Source organism: Strigops habroptila, chromosome 5 (genome assembly GCF_004027225.2).
Source record: "Strigops habroptila isolate Jane chromosome 5, bStrHab1.2.pri, whole genome shotgun sequence".
Classification (NCBI taxonomy): Eukaryota; Metazoa; Chordata; class Aves; order Psittaciformes; family Psittacidae; genus Strigops; species Strigops habroptila.
This window is the reverse complement of record NC_044281.2, coordinates 20,439,333-20,459,896: the sequence shown is the minus strand read 5'-3', so window position 1 is coordinate 20,459,896 and position 20,564 is coordinate 20,439,333. Positions and strand designations below refer to the sequence as shown.

The following is a 20,564-nucleotide window of genomic DNA, read 5'->3' as shown; positions in this document are numbered from 1 at the left end:
ATTCCCAAAGAAGTGATTGTGCTATAACCTCTATCAGGAGGAGGATGCAGAATTCAGAGGCAGAGTTGCTCAGCTATCGGTGGACAAACAGCTCTGGTATTGGCACAGAGTGAGGTGCGGCCAATTACCTTGGACTGGAAGAGAGGTCGGTTCCATGAAGTCGAGCAAAGCCTTTTTCTTTTTGGTACATGTTTATATTGCAACGTGTAGTTTACTTCCCCCTCCCTTTTTTTAATGGATTCAGTATACAACTATAATGTATTTGAATCATTTTATATTACTTTGGTCTCATCTGCAAATATATTTCCTTCATTTTATTCAGTGCTTCTGTGGCACGTTTTTTTTTTTTTTTGTAAAGTCAGATTTATCAAGCTTTCACATATGCATTGGGGATTATCAGCATGGGCAATTTCCATAAAACACATTTCTAAACACATTTTATAAATTCAGTTTCAGTGTCATAATGAAAAAGTTGCTTAGGCTCTTAACAAATGACAGAGCAATTTTTAAGTGCTTCATATGCCGCAGCGCTTGACGTCAATGGAAGCAGCTTATCTAAAACCCTGGCATTTAATGTAGCTTTCCTTCTCCAATTCATATGAAATGAATAAATTAGGCAAATAATTCAGTTGGTCCTGCCTGTGGAAATGAGTTCATTTATTTGTGATGCTGCAAGTCAGTCATGGTATTCTGTATGTGTATTTCCTGATTTTACCAGAACTGGTATTTGACCTAATTGTTACATGACGGCTAAATGATACTGATGTTGATACCCCAGTCAGAAGGAGGCATTCAATTACATGTGACCAGAAGGAGTTAATTTTTTTTTGTCTTACTGCTATTCCAAATTACTTTTCGCCTAATTTATATATAAATTAAAAATTAAAGGTGAGAAGTAATTTTAAGAGATGTCCATGGTTTTAAAGCCATTATGTAATGAGGGTTATTTTAAAACTTGGTGTCATAGATCGTAAAATAGAACTAGCCATAGGTGAAGGTAGAATTAGAGAGACTTAGTGAGATTAACATCATCTTTGCCTGTATAATTTTGAGAATAAGACTTGGTAGTGTGATACTACACTTGGTAGTGTAGGGAGCACAATGTTTGCTCCCTTTTGTCGTCTTTAGAATTCAATATAGTGATTGGTAGATTTTGTTTGTTTGTTTAGCAGGGGCCCATGTATAATTATGTATGTTAGAGTGTTTTAAAACAATCATTTTATAAGATGATTGATGATAGCAGAAGGTGTTCTAGATAGCATTTGTTCTGTAGCTGTTTGGGTTCATTAATTCAAAAAGACCAGTTAGACCATGTTTTCTGTGACTTCATTTTATAAAACCAGTCAACCATGTGACAAAAAGTGTTCTTTTAATCCTCCTTTTACATGACTGCTTCTGCGTGTTAAAATTCTGATCACTCCTAGCAGTGCCTTTTGTAGAGAGAAGTCTGAGTTTTCATGATATCAGTAACGATGTAGAGGTCTCCTTCCAAATGTAGCAGCAAGTTTATGTGCCGCAGAGATGATAAACTGGTTGGATCCCCAAAGCTGACAGAAGGCAGTAAGGATCTCCTGCATGCATCCACATCTTGCTGCATGGGGACAGCCTTTTCCAGCACGTGGTCTGCAAGAGCTCGGTTTGTCTGATGTGTGTGTGTGATAGATGGTACCAAGGGGAGTCGTCAGCTGAGCTAGTGGAGTAGCCAGTGCCAGCCAACTTGGGTCAGAGGAAGAGTTTGGTGCCCTGGGAAGCGGCAGTAGTTGGATCCAGTGGTAGTTCATCAGCTGTGCTCTGAAAGGGTAGAGCTGAGGCTGAAGAGGACTTTAATGTCTTGTCTGTATATTTGCTCAATCTGATTCTGTTTGTACAGAGACTTGGGCACTTGCTGCAGGGCTTACAGCCTCACTGGGAAACTGTAGCCTGTAGCTACCCTAGGTAAGGGAAGGGAGAGTTGTATTTGGCTTCTACAAGCTTGATATAAAATTTAATACTATTTAAAATAAAAGTAAAATATGAAAATGGGTTTACAGTATCAGAAATGATTGTCTTTGGGTTTTCTTTTCAGGCTAAGTGAAGAACTGCCAGAAGTTCCTGTACTTTACAGAGATGTCTCATCCCTTTTGCTTATCCAGATTTTAACCATGCCTCAACCATTGCACAAAGGTATGTTACAAAAATGTGTATATTTAGATGCTTATGTATATGAGGCTGCATTTATGGTGATTTCCATGGTAAATCATAGCTGGTAGACTGCGTAATCTAAAATAATGTTTCTGCATTATCTACAGAAGGTGGCATTGAACAGAGATTTCTTTTGTGGGTTGGCAGGTTTTTCTGTGTCCCCTGTCTTCTCCCTTATCAGTCAGCCTATTCATTAAAGATACAAGAGCTGAGCAAAAACTATTAAGTACTTTTACTCAAGGAAGTGTCCTTTTTTTGACCTTCATCTCTTTGCTTAGAGGGGCAGCTCAATGTTTGAAGTTGAACTGAGTGCCTAAGGGTGAAAGATTGTAATTTAGTTTAAATTTCAGAGTTTAAATTACAGCAGCGTTACATAATAAGAGGTCAGATATACAGATGGTAATTGCTGTGATGCAGCAACTTCAATAGAGACAGCATACAGTATAATTTGGAATAAATATTAAATAGATACTTAAGAACTAAATTTTTCATTACTAAAAGCAAAACTGGTTTAAACCTATATTTTATTTTTCTGTATAAAAGGAAAAGCTGAACCTTGTCCATCTTGTTAAGAGACCATGTACGCTCCGGAAGAATGGGTAGTTCAGGCCCTCAGGGCTCTGGCTTTATTATTTATAGCAATACCTTTAGTTTAAAATGAGGAGGAAAAAAACAAGTCTCTTTTTACTACTTCATGGACAACGAACTGGATATCTGCTTTGGGGTCTGTGTGGCAATTCTGATATCTACTGAGTTTTACTAGTTTGTGAATAAGTAAATACGAGGACTGTTCTGTTCTTGATGCATACACCTAACTTACAAAGTGTAGTAGAAACTCTGTTTGCCGCTTAAGAGGTGTTTAGTCCTCACTATTGAGTGTTCAAATTCAGCTCAAGTGACCCTGTGTGTATCTGTGAACGTTGTGGGTTGCGGTGTTTCAATTCAGTGTACATGTTTATAGATTAAGTATGTCCAATAAGTTACTAGAATATGAAAATACCAGAAGAATAAAATATTTCTGAATAGGAAGCCTATTGTCAAAATATTTTTTTTTTTCTTTTAAACTACAATTTAACTTAAATTTTATTGGAAGGACTTAATAAAAGCAGTAAATGAAAGTTTGATGAGACTAACACTTTCCGAAATACACGGAGAAACTTGTAATTCATGTTCAAGCATTGAAAAACGGTATTTATGAATATCTACCTTACCCTAGGAAAGACAACATTCAATTAATAGTGAGGCATCCTGTGGAGAATTGTGTGAAATACCACACATCAGCAGCATGTTTTGCCATTGCTCTTAGGTTTGCTGTATGTTGCAGTTGAAGTGGAAATGGCAAGTGGCAGGAAGAAGATGAATGTAACCACTTCAAATCTATGAAGCATTAAATTGGAAATAAATTGCCATTTATCTTTCTAATTTTTTGTTTCATTTAAATTGTTAAGCAGAGTAAAAATAAATTCTTTAATGATTGTCTTGAGGTGTAAAATGGAGTTCGGAAAAACAGGTAATAATTTGTTTAGAACTTTTGTAGGTCACAGGGTTGAATTTGGTATCATTAATTCTTGGTAGAAAGCTGAGGTGGAACAAAGGTAAATGGCTTGTGCCATAGGGGTGAACAGAATCTGCATTTGACCCTGATGCTTCCTGAGCTTTCTATTCTGCTTTGGCTTTACTGTGGGGTGCAGGAGCTGTGGACTTGGCTGGACACCAGTATGCAGGGGGATGGTTAGTGCCTGTGTGCATTGACACTTATTTCCAGTACATTCCTGTAACAATAGACTTAACTGTCAAAGAGGTGGCGTTGCAGTCTGGTGCAGGATGCCATGGTGATGGTCTTGGAACACTAATAGTTGAGGAAGAAGACAATGAAAGAGATTTAGAATCCATGAAAGATTTTTCTTCCTCTTTCAGCTTGGGCACTCCTGTAGTGGTACTGGGTTTGTAGTAGAATGTGTTAGGTATGTTGATGTATTCAGAGAAACCATAACTGTGTCCTTACAGGAAACTACAACTGTTCATCAGGTATGAAATCTTCTTCATGTTTGTGCTCAAAATCCTTTTTGTTTACACAGTGTTTTTTTAAAAACACCGAGTGCTCTGTAAGGAGGTCTCACACTTCATCTCTTGCCCTTCAGATGCAGCACTAGGAATTGCATTAACTACCCTATTAACTGTTGGATGGGTGTTAGTATCTTTTTTTTCAATCCAACATCGATTAAAGCAATAAAAATGTCATTACTGTTGAGCCTCTTTATTCAGAGAGGAAAATTGATCTGAACCCATCAAAAAGAAAGAACACTACAAATGAAATCTTTTTTGTTATGGGAGAAACTTTGTGGTAGAGGTCAGAGCACTTACAAGCACTTACCAGTTTACAAAGAAGTGAATGAAGAAGCTAGTGTGTACTTCCCCTGTAGTCTAACCAGCAAAATGAACACTGTGTTCAAAATACTCAAACCATTTGTGAAAATTTTGTTGTTGTTGTTTGACACCAGAACATGGGCAGAGCTTTTACGGGCTTCGTATGCTCAGCATTTTGAAATTGCACAAGCCTAATTATATCATAATCCACACAGGAGTTTCTGATTTAATTCTGTGGCAGTTGGGCAGAGGATAGACATGTGCAGAGGCATGGTGTTGCAAACTGGAACTCTGTAGAAAATGAGGGTTCTGTTTCTAGAGCATCTAGCTCCTTCCTTACAGAAACAACACATGACAGTGTGTATGAAGAAGGGTAGTACAGAAAAGGAGACGGTGACTTTGTGGTTAACAAAACTTAAATCTGTCCTTTTAAATGGAATTCAACACCCCCACTACCCCTTTCTGCATGTTTCTCTATGTTGAACAATGATTCTTTGTTACCATCAGTTGGAGAAAAAATAAAATTTTCCCAGTCCCCAGTGACTTGGGACCCCCATGGCCAGATTTGTAGAAGCGCAGAGCGCTCAGAGCTTCCAGTCGCTTCAGTTTCTGCTTTGTTCTGAATGTAAGAAAGAATGCACAGTATTTAAAACCCGGGGTCTGGCTGGCAGGTGCGTGGAACTGGTGGTCACTGGCCAGCAGTGGTTTGGTGCTGTGCGTGGTACTGCACATGTGAGGAGGGTCATGCAGCAGCCTGGACTGGCTCTGACATAGGCCACAGTGCTGCTTTTACAAGAGCTGCAGTTTGGGAGTGGCAGGTGTGCTCCAACTTGAAAACTGGCTTTGAGGGTTCAGCCCAACCTCTCTGGTCTGTAGGAAAGGTTTTTGTCTCTGGTGTGTAACACCTGAATTCAGCCCCTTTTTTTTGTAATTCTGGTAAGACCAGACACTGAAGAATCTTCCCTGGATGTTCTGACACATTCTTTTTCTACGAAGTTTCAATGACAGGCAACAAAAATACAGCAAGCAGCACTAAGGCAAACAGTAGGACTTTTCTTTAATGATTGGATAAAGATCTTCACTAAATATAGAATGAATGTGATCAGCTTGAATAGCATCCAATTTCTGTGTGGAGGCTGAAATATTTATCTGTATCCTGGAACTTTCAATATACCTTTCATGGATTATCTGAAGTTCAGTGCAGTCTCCCTTTGTTCTGAAGCTGTTTCTTCAAATAAGCGTTCAAGCTTTAGATCAAGAAGAATATTTTCAAAGGTTATTTAAATAAAGTTGCCTCTCTGAATTCACTAAAAAAGGTCCGAGTTCCTTAATTTTGCATTTGGTTTGCTTTGTGGATTCTTTCTGGAATCATTGCCTTCCAGCATATATATCTAGTTTGATATTGAAACTAAGACACATATTGTCAGTAATACACTTATTCATCTGCACATTTCTTGCACTAATGTTAAAATTAGAGTTCTAGAAGTGTTTCCTATGTAAACCTTATTTTTGAAGGGGTTTATTTAATACGTATAATGGGATGGGATGCTGTGAAATAATTTGGTTCCAGAATTTTGCTTTAAAAAGTTTTAAATACAGGAACATAAAAACGTTTCTCAATACTGTTCAAAAATAGGTACAAAAATGCTGCATTAACCTGTGTTCTGTTTCTAATGGCCTAACCATAATAATACTGCTTTTAGACTGTCAGAACATTAGATTAGGGTTTTTATGTACAAACACAGAAGTCCTGGCTGCATTTTAGTGCAGAACATTGCACAGTAGGTTACTCCACAGCATACAAATATACTAGCAACCTTTAGAATTATTAAATTGAAATGATGATGTAGCAAAACCACAGCCTGTGCCGAGGGGGCAGCAGGAAGACACCACACATTCCCCACACACACATTGCGGAAAGGCAAATAAAATCACTCTTTGCAGTAGACAAGAATATAAGAGTTCTAGTGTTATGGGTACCTACAGCTCTTTACAAATAAGAGATAACACATAGTAATGAAATTATAGTAGATCCTCTGGTGTTTTTAGTGTGTCTCCCATGGGATGATTTTGTGGCTGTAAAATACTTGTTTTAAAAGCCATGGCACTTCCTACACAGCATAAAAAGTTTGTGCAGAAGTCAGACCTTAAGCGTGACCCAGATGTGTGTGTGTGTGTTTTGTCCAGTTCTGGGCTCTCAAAAGGTGAAAGCCATTTATGATCACACACACATAAGTAAATACAAGAATGTGAATTTATTTTTAAAAATGGTTGGAACTAGATGATCTTTAAGGTCCTTTCCAACCCAAACTATTCTGTGATTCTGTATAGTATTTCTGGTGAATTGAACAATTAGTATTAAGGGGGGGATAGGGACAAGGAGTAATTATAGTTAACAAAAAACAGGTTTTATAAAATGTCCTATTTCCAAAGGGTTGAGATACCCGGTGTTGATTCCTGTGTAATCACCTCAGCAGAATAGGAGGAGAACGAGAAGACAAAGTGGGCTATGGCAGAGTGGTGACTGTTGACCAGTGACTAGTTTTGCTGCTGTAAGCACAGTGGTTTTCATTCATGCTTTCACAGTGTAAAATTGGTCTCTATCACTTGTACCTGCTATTGATGGAGATAGAGCTCAGTACTTGAGTTCAAGTCTAGCTACAATTACAGACTGTAGCTCAGGCTGAGGAGGCAATTTTTACAATTCTGTGAGTGCGTGTTGTTTAATCTTGTAGATCTCAGTCCCAGAAAATTTACTGAAAGCTTGCCCACTATTATTTCTCAGGAGGAGCATTGCTAAGAAAATTGAGGTTTCAGCAAAAGAAAAAAGTAGGGCCTAGAGATCTAATGGGATCTGGTGAATTCTCCTTCTGGGGAAATGCGGAGAGGAAAAATCATTATAATGCTACCTGCTCTAGAATGGGGCAGGTGAAGTATAGCAGCTTTTCTCGTCATGTTTAACATAAGCTCCATGGGAAGATAATACAGAAAAAAGTACGCTTTCAATTACATAGTTAAAAATGATCGTTTAGTTGCTTAAATTGTGCTGCTTGTATGTACTCAGTGGCATTAAAAAGTTTCAGTGTCCATTTCTGTGTTGATTTGAAAACCTTTATTATATTAAAAAAGCAATTGTTGTTTCACAGATTTAATTATGTACTCATGTCCTGGCTGGGTTTGTTTTGGAATCCAGTAGTGGGTTTTGATATTAGATACAAGAAAGGAGAAGCAAAGAGTTTCATCTCCCTTACCTCCTTTTAATTTTCACATACAAAGCTTGTTTTAAATCCTTTGGGAAGAAAGAAAGAATGTAACCTAGTTTTTATGAGGTGCTTATGTAAATAAAACTGTTTTACTTGACTTCAGAGCCTGAGAGGACTCTTTAAAACACTCATTCTTTTATAAATTGTTTCAGATAATGTATTATAGTTATGTTTGTGCTTAAGGGATGGTGTAAATGATGATAGAAATTCTTTGATCTGCCTAGATTTAAAAAAAAAGAACCCAAAACAGATTATTTGGGATGGGAAATACAAGCTAAAGTAAAAGGAGAAAAAGGATTGGTATTAAAAAAATTAAAAAAAAGGAGAAAAGGATATGGTGTAGTCTCATTTCAGAGAGTGATCGCATTCACCTTTTTTCCTGTTAATATTTTAGGAAGCCTTATTTTGCTTCTGCTAGTTTTCCCAAAAACGTTTCAAAGCCCTTCTCCTGCAGTCTGTATGTAGGAGATAATAATCCTTTAAATGTAGAAAAAATTGTAAACAACAAACATCCTTCAAAAGAAGGTAAGTTCTAAAATGACAGTCTGCCTTTTGTCCTCCTCCTGTGTTCAAGTGAGGTCCACTAAGGAGGTACGCACTAAAGAGTGATTTGCGGGAAGTCTTATATAGCTGGATTCATAGCTGGAAGCGAAGGGATAGAAACTGAAGTATGCTCAATATCCTTGCAGTGATTTCTTTAGGAACTTTAATTTTCCAGTATTTGTATGAATATAACTTAGCCCAGATGGTTTAATCATTGCCAAAAAAGATGGTAGGATATGTATTTGCTTACTTCTACAGCACCCAATTAGTTGTAGCTATCAGTAGTCAGTAGCTTCACCTTATGTAACGTTTGGACAAAATAGAATTTGTAATACCACCAGGTCCCTAGGAGGAAGTCACTGCTGATCAGGATTAGGATGAACATACGGAGCAGTGAAAAATTAGTTGCCCTCTACTTGTTCCATTCACTACGGCTGCCAAGTAATTTCTGAGAGCCAGGAAATATATTTATGTTGGTTTGTATGTTTTGGGGTTTTTTACTTTTTGTATAGCACTTGTTTTTCATTTGAGAAGCATCATTTCAATAACTAGACATTCTGTAATCGGTATATTTGCTAAAAATATCAAGTATTTAAAAATTACTTTCTTTGTTTTACAGAACACTTCGCCTGCATTATAAAAGTGCTGTTCACGTTATTGTATACTCAAGCCTTGGCAGCACTTTCTGTTAAATGCAGTGCTGAAGATAGGATGGCATGGAAAGAGTCAGGAGCTCTCAAAAAGGTTGGTTAATTTATTAAAGCATTTATGAAATTTTGCTTATGTATTTCTGGTGGGAATGTAACACATTCTTCTGCTTTGCATGTAGTAACTTCTGCTTCACAAAAATCCAGTATTTTGTTTCTGCGTGTGCAATTTTTGAAGGTTTTGGTATGTGACAAGACTTAAAAGCTTCACAATGAATATCTAGTTCCAGAACTGAGCTTCAGGCTTGATGCTGTATCTCTATAGTTTCAGTCTTGATTTTGTTGCAATGGTATCGAATAAATGCAGCTTTCCTTCCTGCAAAATTGGAAGCCTTCCTAGATAAACCGTGGTTTGATCTGATGTGTTCCTTTACAGGGAAAGCAGACAAACTTGGTGGTGGGGGAAAAACCTCTTGTCTCTTTCTTATTTATTCATGCTATTTGTAGCTAGCCATATAAATTTCTCTCAGTATGTGGTCTAGAGTGCTCATGTGGTGAAGAGGTAGAGAAGGAAATTTGTAGACTAGGCAGGTAGATCTCTCACTATCATTTCCTTGCCTTTTGGTAGTATTTACAAGGAAAGTGAAGGCACATCTTGCTATTTCACTTAGCTGATTGAGTGCCAGTTCCCACCAAAAGACACAGTTCTCTGCATTGGCATTCATTTAATCCTTCAGTTTTCTGCTGCATGGACTGATTCCCCAGAGGGTCAGAAGAATGCCAATGCCAGACTAAGGGAAAGGATGGAAGTGTTGGGGCCAGGAGAGGAAATGGGTGGAGGAATACCCCTTTAGACAACAGTTGGGCCTTCGATTGTGTTGGCTGTAATATGAAATGCATGCTGAGAAGCATAACCTGCTTTTCACATAGAAGTTAAGATCTGTCATACTGGTCAGTCACAACTTCAAGGTATTAGGGACAAATTATCTGCTACTATGCAGGGTTTGTTTTCTGGGCTTGCATTAAGCATTCGACATCACTGGGCAGTGCTGCATTTTGTTAGCTCCCCGTGCAGAGGCTTTGCAAAAGTCCCACATGCAAGTTTGTCATTCCCCAGATGTCTTTCCAACTTCCTGCTCCTTCTCCTGCATAATGTTGCTGCCTGGACTTACATGTGTGCCAGAGGCCTCTGAGCACAGAGGACCAGCAGCAGTAATCGCACAACTTCTTATTCCTCTCTCCCAGCTTTTTGGCAGCCCTTTTCTTCTTGACCCTGGCCATAGGACTCAGATGAATTCTTTCTCTCTGCATGTCATGAGAGAAGCTGGTTTTTAGTTTAGGAATCCAAGCTCTTTCTTTAAAGTTTCTTGAGACCTAAATGATTTAAAATGTATGTTTCAGCCTTGCTTTTTCTTACGTGCTTGATAACACCGACATTTTGATCCCAGGATGACTACACCTTACTTAGCTCCTGTCTTGTGTATAACGCTGAGAGACTCTTATTTCAGTTTGGTATTCCAGACATTAAAACACAAACTGAAGTCTTGTCTTTGCATTCACACCAAATGATCAAACAACTATAGGAGTTTAATTTCTCAGCAGGGCTGAGAGGTGGATATTCTACTTTTGATTCCCAACTTCACACTTATTATCTTTGCAAGAAGCCTTATGGTGTCATAAGAAGCACACTGTAAATGCCTGTGGAGAAAACTTCCAGGAATAATGTAGATAAAAGGTTTGTCCTAACTGCCAATTTCCATATGTGTTGCCTTCTGGCTCTTGGACTGTGAGCATGAACAGTGAGTCTGCCTTCCCGATGCTGAAAGGTGAACACCCCATCTAAAATCAACAATTACAATTGATGTCAAAATGCACTAAAGAAACCAACTGATGAATTACATACGTTGTTATGTACTGAAGTCTTTATAGATCTAATCTCACCTAGCTGCTTTGGAATAGTTTTAAAGAAGCCCAGTAATGCTCCTCTCTGTCATTGTTTTTTATGTTGATGACGCACTAACAGAGCTCAGAATTCGCATTCAATCATGTTATTCCTGGGTAAGATTTATTATGACTTGGAACAAAAATATTTATGTAAATACTGCTTTCTATTTCTGATGGCTTTCTATAATCGTTGACTTTAAATGTAAATGCTGTGGCACAAAGCTAAGTGGCTCTTTATTCTTTCAGTTAAATATTTCTTTCCATCTGTAGTAGATATTGTTCATTCCAAACATAACTTTCCATTTTATGATAGACTCATTTCAACTTAAAATACATAGCAAGTGTTTTGGAACTCATTCTGGTTGGTACATTTTAGAAAATTACTACTGTTTTTAATTAGTTGTATTAGAATTCAAATTCTGTCAAAACACACTGTATCCATGAAGTGATTCTCCCGAATTTTAAAGTAAGTAATTTTTATACTCACAGAAAAGACCAATGGAAATGCAACATTAAAAAAGTGTTTTCATATAACACTCAGTTCAGAACATATGTAATTGAAGTAGCAATTCCCATTTCACTCTGTGAGGTAAATGCAGTCCCTTTTGTAGAATTTTTTTTTTCCTAATAACAGTATGTATCTTTCGTAGGTCAAAATCCATGTGTTGAACAAAAGGAAATGTACTTCATCACTGTTACTTTTACCAGGAAGTTTTTCTCCTTTTCATGACCACTGCATTTTGGATTTCTTTCCTTCTTATTTGCAGAATACATCCAGTGGAGAAAAATCTTGGGAAGTGTTGCTGGGTCATGTGATTAGTGAGCTGTCTAAAGGGAAGATGTATGAAGAAGGAGAGACTGAAGAATTAACAGTGGTATTGGCAAATCTCTTGAGAAGTTATCCAGCATGACCCCTTTCTGTCTCTTATTTAAGTTTTTCAGCTTCGTTGTTAGAATGATTTTTCTCTGATCTTGCTAAAGACTGCAGTACAACTCATTTCCTAGATCAAAGCACAACCCTTTGGGACAGTTTGCCTGTGCAAATCTTTCTTTTACTAATATCGTATGTGGCCAGTGCTGTGCTGGGAAATTTATTGACAAATACTTCTTTATAATTGTGGGTTTTAATCATATGTATGAAAGACCTTTCAGAAACTTGGAAAACTGAATATTTAAGTAGGAAAAGCATTTGTCAAGGGGGAAAGAAAACCCACAGTTATTTCAGGTTGTTAGTGAAATACTGGCCTTTGGAATGTGTGTTTGATGCAGTAGTTTATATAGTATGCTAAAAAACATTTGTTTCATATTGGAGTTTCTTACATTGCAGACAACTTATCTGGGGCAGAATTTAGTAATTGCTTCCTTCCTCCATAGGTAAATCCTGACTCTGTAGAGTGCTATCTGCAGCAGTTCTGCCTGCCTTTCCTCAGGATCACAAGCCTCCTTCAACACCATCTTTTTGGAGGGGATTTACCTAGTTGCCAGGTACAGATTGAGAGGGGCACACTCAGATGTTTCCATTTAAAAGCTAGAGATCAAAACTTAAGACTTTTAAGGTGTCTTTTTCATAGTATATATTTTCTATCCTAAGATTATTTTTAAAATCATTTAATGGTATTGCTCTGCAGTATTGTTTGTCTTCTATAAATTTGCTTTCAAGGCAGTTTCCTTGATTCTCAATATTCTTAAAATTCAGCAAAGACATGCTTATTTATCAGACTGTAAATGCCTGTCTCATAACATACCAACATACTTCTAAAACTTGTCCAGCATTTGCAGAGATGGCATAATTTCCACACAGACTGGAATTCAGCCCTGATTTTGCTTAGTGCCTGTTATTGTTTGGACTTTATTCTCAGAGATGTTGCAGCAGTGGACAGTTATGTTTCAGTTTCATGGCTGATTTAAGTACAGTTTGCTGCAGGTCAGCTCCCTCATTTCCTTGCTTCAAAATCATCTCATTTCTAAACCAGCTGCAAGCCAGTTTGGGGTGCTAAACAGGAAGAAAATTATTGGGGAGTTTCGAGTTTTCTCTTTTGTTTGTGTTTTTTGGATTCGTAGGTTTGTGTGGGTTTTGGTTGGGGTTTTGGGAGCTTTGGGGTATTTTTCACTGACTAGTTTTCCTGTATTTTGAAAATTCAGTTTAAGGTAATCTGGAAAAATGGGGAAGCTTTTCAGTGTCTCTAAAAATAATTATTAGCATCATTGTACCAGAACGTCTTTACTTTTGTAATTGGAATAGATACATTTTTAATAAACTATTTAAACATTCGGAGCATAGGTATTAATCTAAACCTCTCTGTTTTCATACCCAAAAGGAAGATGAAGAATTCACAGTTCTTGCAAGCTGCCTGGGTCTATTACCATCTTTTCAGTCGGCTCATCAGTTCACCAGTGCCTCTTGTCTTGATTGGCCAGTGCCAGCATTTGACATGATATCACAGTGGTGCTCAGAATTGGCTTCATTTGGAGATAGACATCCAGATCAAGTAAAGGTATGTAGCAAAATTACTTCTTCCAAAATAGTCCAGATGTGGAAGCAGCTATTTGTTTTTCAATTCACTATGCACATATACTACTGTTCTGGATATGGATCTGAGAACCTGACTTGTAAATGAGAGAGAAATTGTAATCAGAAATTTGGTTAGTGAATGTGGGATGGATTGGTAAAAAACAGGAATAAGAAAACCTGTCTATTTTTTCATATGATTACTGGAGACAGAAAATAGAAATGCTATTCTTAGATGACACTAAGTGTACCCGTGTCTTCTGCACCTGAAGCATATAAAAGGCATGTAATTGAAACTTGACTTTAAAGAAAATACGTACCGAAAGGTTTTTTTGCCTGCAAGATGTTACTGATATTTTTGAGCATCTTCAGTTGCAATACTGAAAAAGATGAAAAAGGTAAAAGCATTTTTAATGGTCGACTGATAAAACATTGTATATCTTCTATGAAAGGTAAAGAAACAGTACTAAGACTTGAATGACTGTGATTGGAGTATCAGTCGTGAAATGGAAATGTTTCAACATTACTGCATTGTTTTTATAAAGAGGCTGCCTCAACAATTTGAGTCCCCTTCTCCTAAATTTATGGTGTCAAAGAGGCAAGCCAGATGCATTCTTTACTCTGCAACATTATCTGCATATGCCTTTGCATGTTTGCAGGCATGAGTTAGGCTATTGTGAATGAAAATTTGAATACTCAGATTAATCTCAAAATACAGTTGCCGACAATCTGCTAGGCATTTGAAAGAGACTGCAAAGAAACTGATAGCATTCTTTCTGTGATTGAAAAGGAACCAAGGAACCAGCTACACATTAGGTTCTGAGGTCTCACTTTAAAAATGTCACATTTAGAAACATCCTTGGGAAAAGGCTACTGTCCGTTTCACACCCATTGCAAAAGATGAAATGTGACCACAGCTGGGGAGAGGGTGTTCACCCAGAGGCAGATGACTTTTGACTTACAAATGCTGAAGTGAGAGATTTTTAAACTGCAGGCTTCCTTTCTTAGAAAATACTGGGACAGAAGTTAATGTTCAGAACTAATATATTGTTCTTATATTATTTGTAGGCTTTGCTTATCCAGGAACCTAAGTGGGACTTGCCACGCCTCCTTCAGTTGCCTGAGAATTATAATACCATTTTCCAGTATTATCACAGAAAGACTTGTACTGTTTGCACCAAGGTTCCTAAAGATCCTGCTGTTTGTCTAGTTTGTGGTACTTTTGTATGCCTGAAAGGACTATGCTGCAAACAACAGAGTTACTGTGAATGTGTTCTGGTAAGAGAGAGTTAATTCACATTCTGTAATTGATTCTCATTCTCTTGGATAGTTTTTAACGCCATTGCTCAGTTTTGATGGTCTCTTTCCAAAACGTGCTTATATAATCATAGAATAGTTTAGGCTGGAAGGGACCTTTAAAGTTCATCTAGTCCAACCCCAGTTATAATGTTTAGTGCTTATTTCTGGTAGATGGACCTAGACTGGATTCTAAGGGTAATTTTATTCACGTTTTTAAGCCCACAGCCTATTTGAGAAATTCTTGGAAAGCCACTGTGTGTAATGTTGACACATGGTTTTGATTCATAACCAGTGGATTTTGTCTACATTCTGATAGCTTGTTTATTTTAATTTTTCTCTGTTTTGTTTCCTTGCTTTCTGTGTACACAAGAATATTAATGTTTGGTTTGTTGGGCTTTTTCTTTTTTTCCTTTCATAGAATACTTTCTGATATACCTGACCATCTACTAGTGATCTACAGACTATAACTAGATAAGGAGCATTTTAAAGCCTTCAACTTTAATTCAGCAGCAAAGTTTTCTAGTCAGCATATCCATAAGTTCTTTCAGGAACCCGAGTTGGACAGCATCTAGTACTGTTTTCCTGTCTATGATAAAGGTTTGCTTTGACAGCTGTTCTGTTTCCTACCATAGGACAATTAGTAGAAGGCTGGAACTACTTGGGCTTTGCAAAACTGAGGGGAAATTTTGGGGAGATGTTTTCAAACAAGGCATAAAATCAAACCCAAAGAAATTTCAGAGAGATCTTGGGCCCTATTTGAAATTGTTTGAACTCGCTCATACTGCTAATATGGGGGGAAGGAGGGTGGGCAAAATTTTAGATAGAATTAGCAGCTATATTTAAGGTGTCAAGCTTCATGAAAACAGAAAGTTATAAAAAAAAATAAAAAATCTGTATTTTGTTATAGGTTACGGGATTATAGCCTCTAATTGTAGTAAAATTGTACAGGAAGAGCACGTTTTTAATTGCTAAAATGAATTAGTTAATACAGAGCGTGCCGTTCATAGAGACGAGTGACACTGAAGTTTAAGCAAAATTCTTAAAAACAATTTTTTTACTAGACTTGTAGAGCCATAGAGCAGGTCTGTGAGCATGGACAGAGAAAGCAAATGTTTAGTAATACAGACTATTGTAATAGAGGTAATATTAAGTTTTTCTGAATAGTTTCTCTTATTCTTGCCATTTATGAAAAATACTTAGCCATGCCACACAGTTTGTTATTACAACAACAAATCCAAAATACTGTAGAGAATGTTTTTTCTCATTTTTGTTAGGTAATTCTGGTTTTACATGATAACAAATATCCTCCCTTTTTGAGCAGGGAACCATTTTGTTGTTATGGCAGCACAAGACATGGAATTTTAGTTTGCCTGGAGAATTTTGGGGCAGGCTAGCCTTTTTCAAACTCTTTCTTATTAAATAACGCATGTATGTTATTTCATGCAAAACTAATTACTATTTCGACAGACACTAATAGAATCTTTGCGCTCTTACCTTTCTACACCGTATTGTTACAGCATTCTCAAAACTGCGGAGCTGGGACAGGAATATTTCTTTTGATTAATGCATCTGTAATCATCATCATACGAGGTCATCGTTTCTGCCTTTGGGGTTCTGTTTATCTAGATGCACATGGTGAAGAAGACAGAGATCTTAGGTAATATTTTCATTACAAGTGTGTTTCACTGTTGCTCCTCTGTATAGATCACAGAATAGAATCATAGAATAGAATCATAGAATAGTTAGGGTTGGAAAGGACCTTGAGATCATCTAGTTCCAACCCCCCTGCCATGGGCAGGGACACCTCGCACTAAATCGTGTTATGCAATAACAGATGATAATAACTAACAGCTACCTTCCTTGAGGGGAAAATCCCCATTTACTGCCAGTAGGACTGACTTTTTGTTGTTGTTTTTGACCAGAGGTGATGTAATCATGATCATTGACAGATGATTCCTATTGACAGATGCCTATGTTGCCATTCCCGATGACAGTCACTTCTTAGTGTTGCATTGGGAAACACTTTTTCTCCCAAAGTTGTCATTTGCCCTTAATCAAACGATGCAGTTGGATTCTAGTGTAGGGAAGGAGTGCAGCTTCCAAGCTACACAAGCCTGAGAGAACAAGAGATGTTTTCAGGTTTCTACTATCCAAGAGGGAGGAAGGGAAGACCTAGCAGTTATCCTTTTGAAAGCAAAACCAAAAGCCCCTCACCAATAAAAATGCAGGCTTCCCCTGGGAAAAAAGTTGTACAAGTATCATGTGTTGATTATATAATGAAGTTTCACACTTATTTGGCCTATTAACTATTTGTATTTCCTTTTTTATTCTTTTCCTACAGGCGTGGTAAACCTCTCTACATATGCAAGGAAAGATACAAAGTGCTTGAGCAGCAGTGGGTGTCTCATACTTTTGATCATATCAATAAAAGATGGGGGCCACACTATAATGGCTTGTAAATCATCAGCTACATGCCATATCATTGCTGTCACCATGAACGAATGCATCTTGACTGACAATAGCTTTAATTGAATGGGAGTTTAGCTCTTTGCCTCGGGGTGAAGTGGGGTACGGGCATAAAAGGGAAATGGAACTTTGTCACCACGTGAAATTTTAGCAAAATTAGCCGCTGTTACTACTAAATAATGATACAATAATTTGAAATTAAACCCTCAGAATGGTGTGAGCAATCTGATTGCACTCGGTCTATTTTTCTTCTTTTTTTAAAGCCCATTATTGTTAAGAAGCACAAATTTTACTTACAGTTGTTTAGAGGCTCCAGGGATAGCTGTCAAGTTTTTATTTTTCTCTGCATGGAGTTGAGTTTTTAGCAATTTTTGCTGAAACAGTGTATATGTCTACTACATCTACTAAATATGTTGGATAAAATTTCTTGGCCTTTTTTGTGTTGGTTTGAGGTTTTGCTTGATACGCGTTTGTAATTAGGGTTTGTAAAACAGTTGTGAGACTGCATGGTTACAACTGGTCTGAAAGTTTAATTTTAAAGAATATTTCACTTATCATGAGAGGTCTATTGAAATATTTCAGGCATTACTGAAAACTTATGCATTCTCAGGAATTCCTTTTTGTTTTTTTCTCCATAAATAAGTGAAATAGCTGTAAATTAGGTATCTATTGCTCTTCATGTAATCCAGAACACATATTCTTTTCCAGAAAAGAGATTTTTTTTTTTTTCCATATCAATTGAATAAACTTAGTGATAACACATACAGAAATTGCTGTATATAGAGAATTTGTATGGCACCCAACATAGCAGATCCCGGTTACAAGCCTAAGCACCGTAAGCCTGCCTGTCATTTCAAACCCAGATGTATGTTTCAGAATGGTTGGATTGGAAATGTGCAGGCTATTCTGCAAATGAAATGTAATTTTGCATCTTTCCTGTCATTTCAGGAGGTTCCTCTATATTGTATTTGTTTAGAGTAATCACTGTTCTTTCTGCTTGGTTTCCTAAAAAGGAAAAAAACAAATCAACAGAGATAGCCTAGATGAACAACCAATGCATGTGCAGCCTCACTGGATGAATGCCAAAACAGTTTATGCTTAGAGGTCTAAAAGATTCATGAGAACAGGCATGACTGGGCTAAACCCCACCGTGTAAGTAGGTAGGAAAGATTATAGTTAAATTCTGGTATGTAATATATTGCTACTAACGTTTTTCACAAGTGTTGGACATTCGTTGGCTATTTCATACAGTACTACCAAGCAGTTCTGGTAGTTTTGACTTTCATAGCTTGCGTGTAAAATAAAATTTGTATGTGTAAAATAAACCATCTTATGCTAAAACCACATATACAATGAAAACAGTTCCCCAATGGAAGTCCTTATCTAGTGAAAAGTTTGTAGGGGAAATAAAATGACTGTATAGCAATCAAGGAGAACGGACAGAAAGAAAAGCAAGTAAATACAATGTGTTTTTCTGGATACCTGCAATTCAAAAATCCACAATAAAGGATGCTGGGTTTTATACATACATATAAATATATATATATTTCAAAAGTATTACAGTACTTCCTGTAAGATTAGAATTACTCTGTTTCACCAACTAAATGGCTATGTCTTTTCAAAAATATTCCTTTTTTGATACTGTATTATAAGTTCTGCCTGTAATATTTTTGCATTGCTCATTATGAATATCAGGCCATTTTGTAAGTGTGGTTAAAGAGCAAAAAGAATCTTTACGTCTCCAGCATAACATTGTTACAGGGCTCATGAACTTGAGTAATCTGTAGTTTGAAGCTCCAATGCTATATTTACAAGAGATAATGTATCCAGAATTTGATTACTGTGTTTTATTTAAAATGGAATGTTCTCTGGTTGTGCATATGGATGTGAAGTAAAACTATTAGCCTTAACTTTAACATTTGGGTATTTCATAGTGTTTATTTTAGTACTGGTGAATTAGTCACCAGTCAACTTCAAACCAACAACAACAAAATCACTTGGTTGAAAAATTGTACTTGAATATCCTTGCATGCTGCTAAACAAGAATTTTTATTTCCCCCATAACTTTTTTAATCCTACTTTATTAAGCTAACCTTGAAAAATAACAGGTCCAAACTAGAGTGGTGTGTGCGTGTATTACTCAAATGTTCTGGTGTGATATCCTGTATGAATGACCATTTAAGTACAGTACATTACTGTAGAATCTAAATCAATCTTTATAACACATCAGAAGAGTATAAAACTAGGAATACAGTAATCGACAATTGTAAGATATGTTAATAAAAGTCTACTGTCAATCTGAGTGTTCGCAAAATTTTTTTCTCTACCCCAGTCATCCCAAATGTTATTCAGTTTACCCAGTAGCCAGGCAGTTATTTAAACGTCAAAAGCTTATGCATGCAAAGTGCTTTGCATAGAGAGAAATCTGGTATGTTTTCTTTTTGTTACTTACACACAGTCATGTATTTTGTATTGGTAATTTGGATTATTTTATTTTACTGATAACTATACCACTTAAGGTTGTGCTTAATTTTATGCCAGCTATTACAGCATTGCTGCTCTAAATTGCTAAAATTAAAATGCTGAGTTGAGAAACTCTTCTGCTGCGAAAACCATCTTCTCTTCTGTCAGTCTGTTTCTGGAGTTAACTATTACTTCAAGTTAATGAATGTATATATTTATGTATTAAATGCCTCCTTCTGAGCTTTGAGAAACTTGGTGAAACAGTCTTGTTTTGACCTTGACCTTTGGATAATAGCTTTTTTTTTTTTAGTGGCAGCCTGAGATTTTCTATGACTACTTGCATCACCTCTGCAGTAGGAATCTTGCATAACTCACAGCATTTTACAGCAGAGCACATTTTTCCTTTAAAAAGAGAATCTTTTTCTACAGTATCCAATAGATGTTATTCTTCACTGCAGACTCCCATACAATCAATCTGAACACTGAGTATAGCTGCCAGAAGAGACAGTGAGGTTTGTGCTGATCTTGATACGGTTTAGATCCAATTTTCATCTAACCCAGATTCTGCAGAACTGCTTTTTACTTTATTTTCTTAGGGGTGGGGGTAATGATGAATGGAGCTTGTCTGCTTAGATAGGAATTGATAGGACAAGGGGGAATGATTTTTTTTAAGTGAAAGAGGGGAGATTTAGATTAGATACAAACGAATAAATTCTTTACTGTGAGGGTGGTGAGGCGCTGGCACAGGGTGCCCAGAGAAACTGGGGCTGCCCCATCCCTGGCAGTGTTCAAGGCCAGGTTGGATGGGCCTTTGAGCAACCTGCTGTAGTGCAAGGTGTCCCTGCCCTTGGCAGGGGGGTTGGAACTAGATGAGCTTTTAGG

General features: G+C 37.1%; 1 protein-coding gene across 9 annotated transcripts in view; it reads left to right on the top strand.

Moving 5' to 3' along the window:
- Positions 1-19,521, top strand: part of UBR3 (ubiquitin protein ligase E3 component n-recognin 3) — a 112,357-nt gene extending 92,836 nt beyond the window's left edge. For all 9 annotated transcript variants that reach the window (XM_030486052.1, XM_030486050.1, XM_030486051.1 and 6 more), the window contains 8 exons: positions 2,066-2,163; positions 8,974-9,098; positions 11,713-11,820; positions 12,320-12,430; positions 13,264-13,440; positions 14,523-14,732; positions 16,271-16,410; positions 17,095-19,521. In XM_030486052.1, the coding sequence (XP_030341912.1) occupies positions 2,066-2,163; positions 8,974-9,098; positions 11,713-11,820; positions 12,320-12,430; positions 13,264-13,440; positions 14,523-14,732; positions 16,271-16,410; positions 17,095-17,212 (1,087 nt within the window). In that variant the 3' untranslated portion in view covers positions 17,213-19,521. The remainder of the gene's footprint in view (positions 1-2,065; positions 2,164-8,973; positions 9,099-11,712; positions 11,821-12,319; positions 12,431-13,263; positions 13,441-14,522; positions 14,733-16,270; positions 16,411-17,094) is intronic.
- The last annotated feature ends 1,043 nt before the right edge of the window (positions 19,522-20,564 follow it).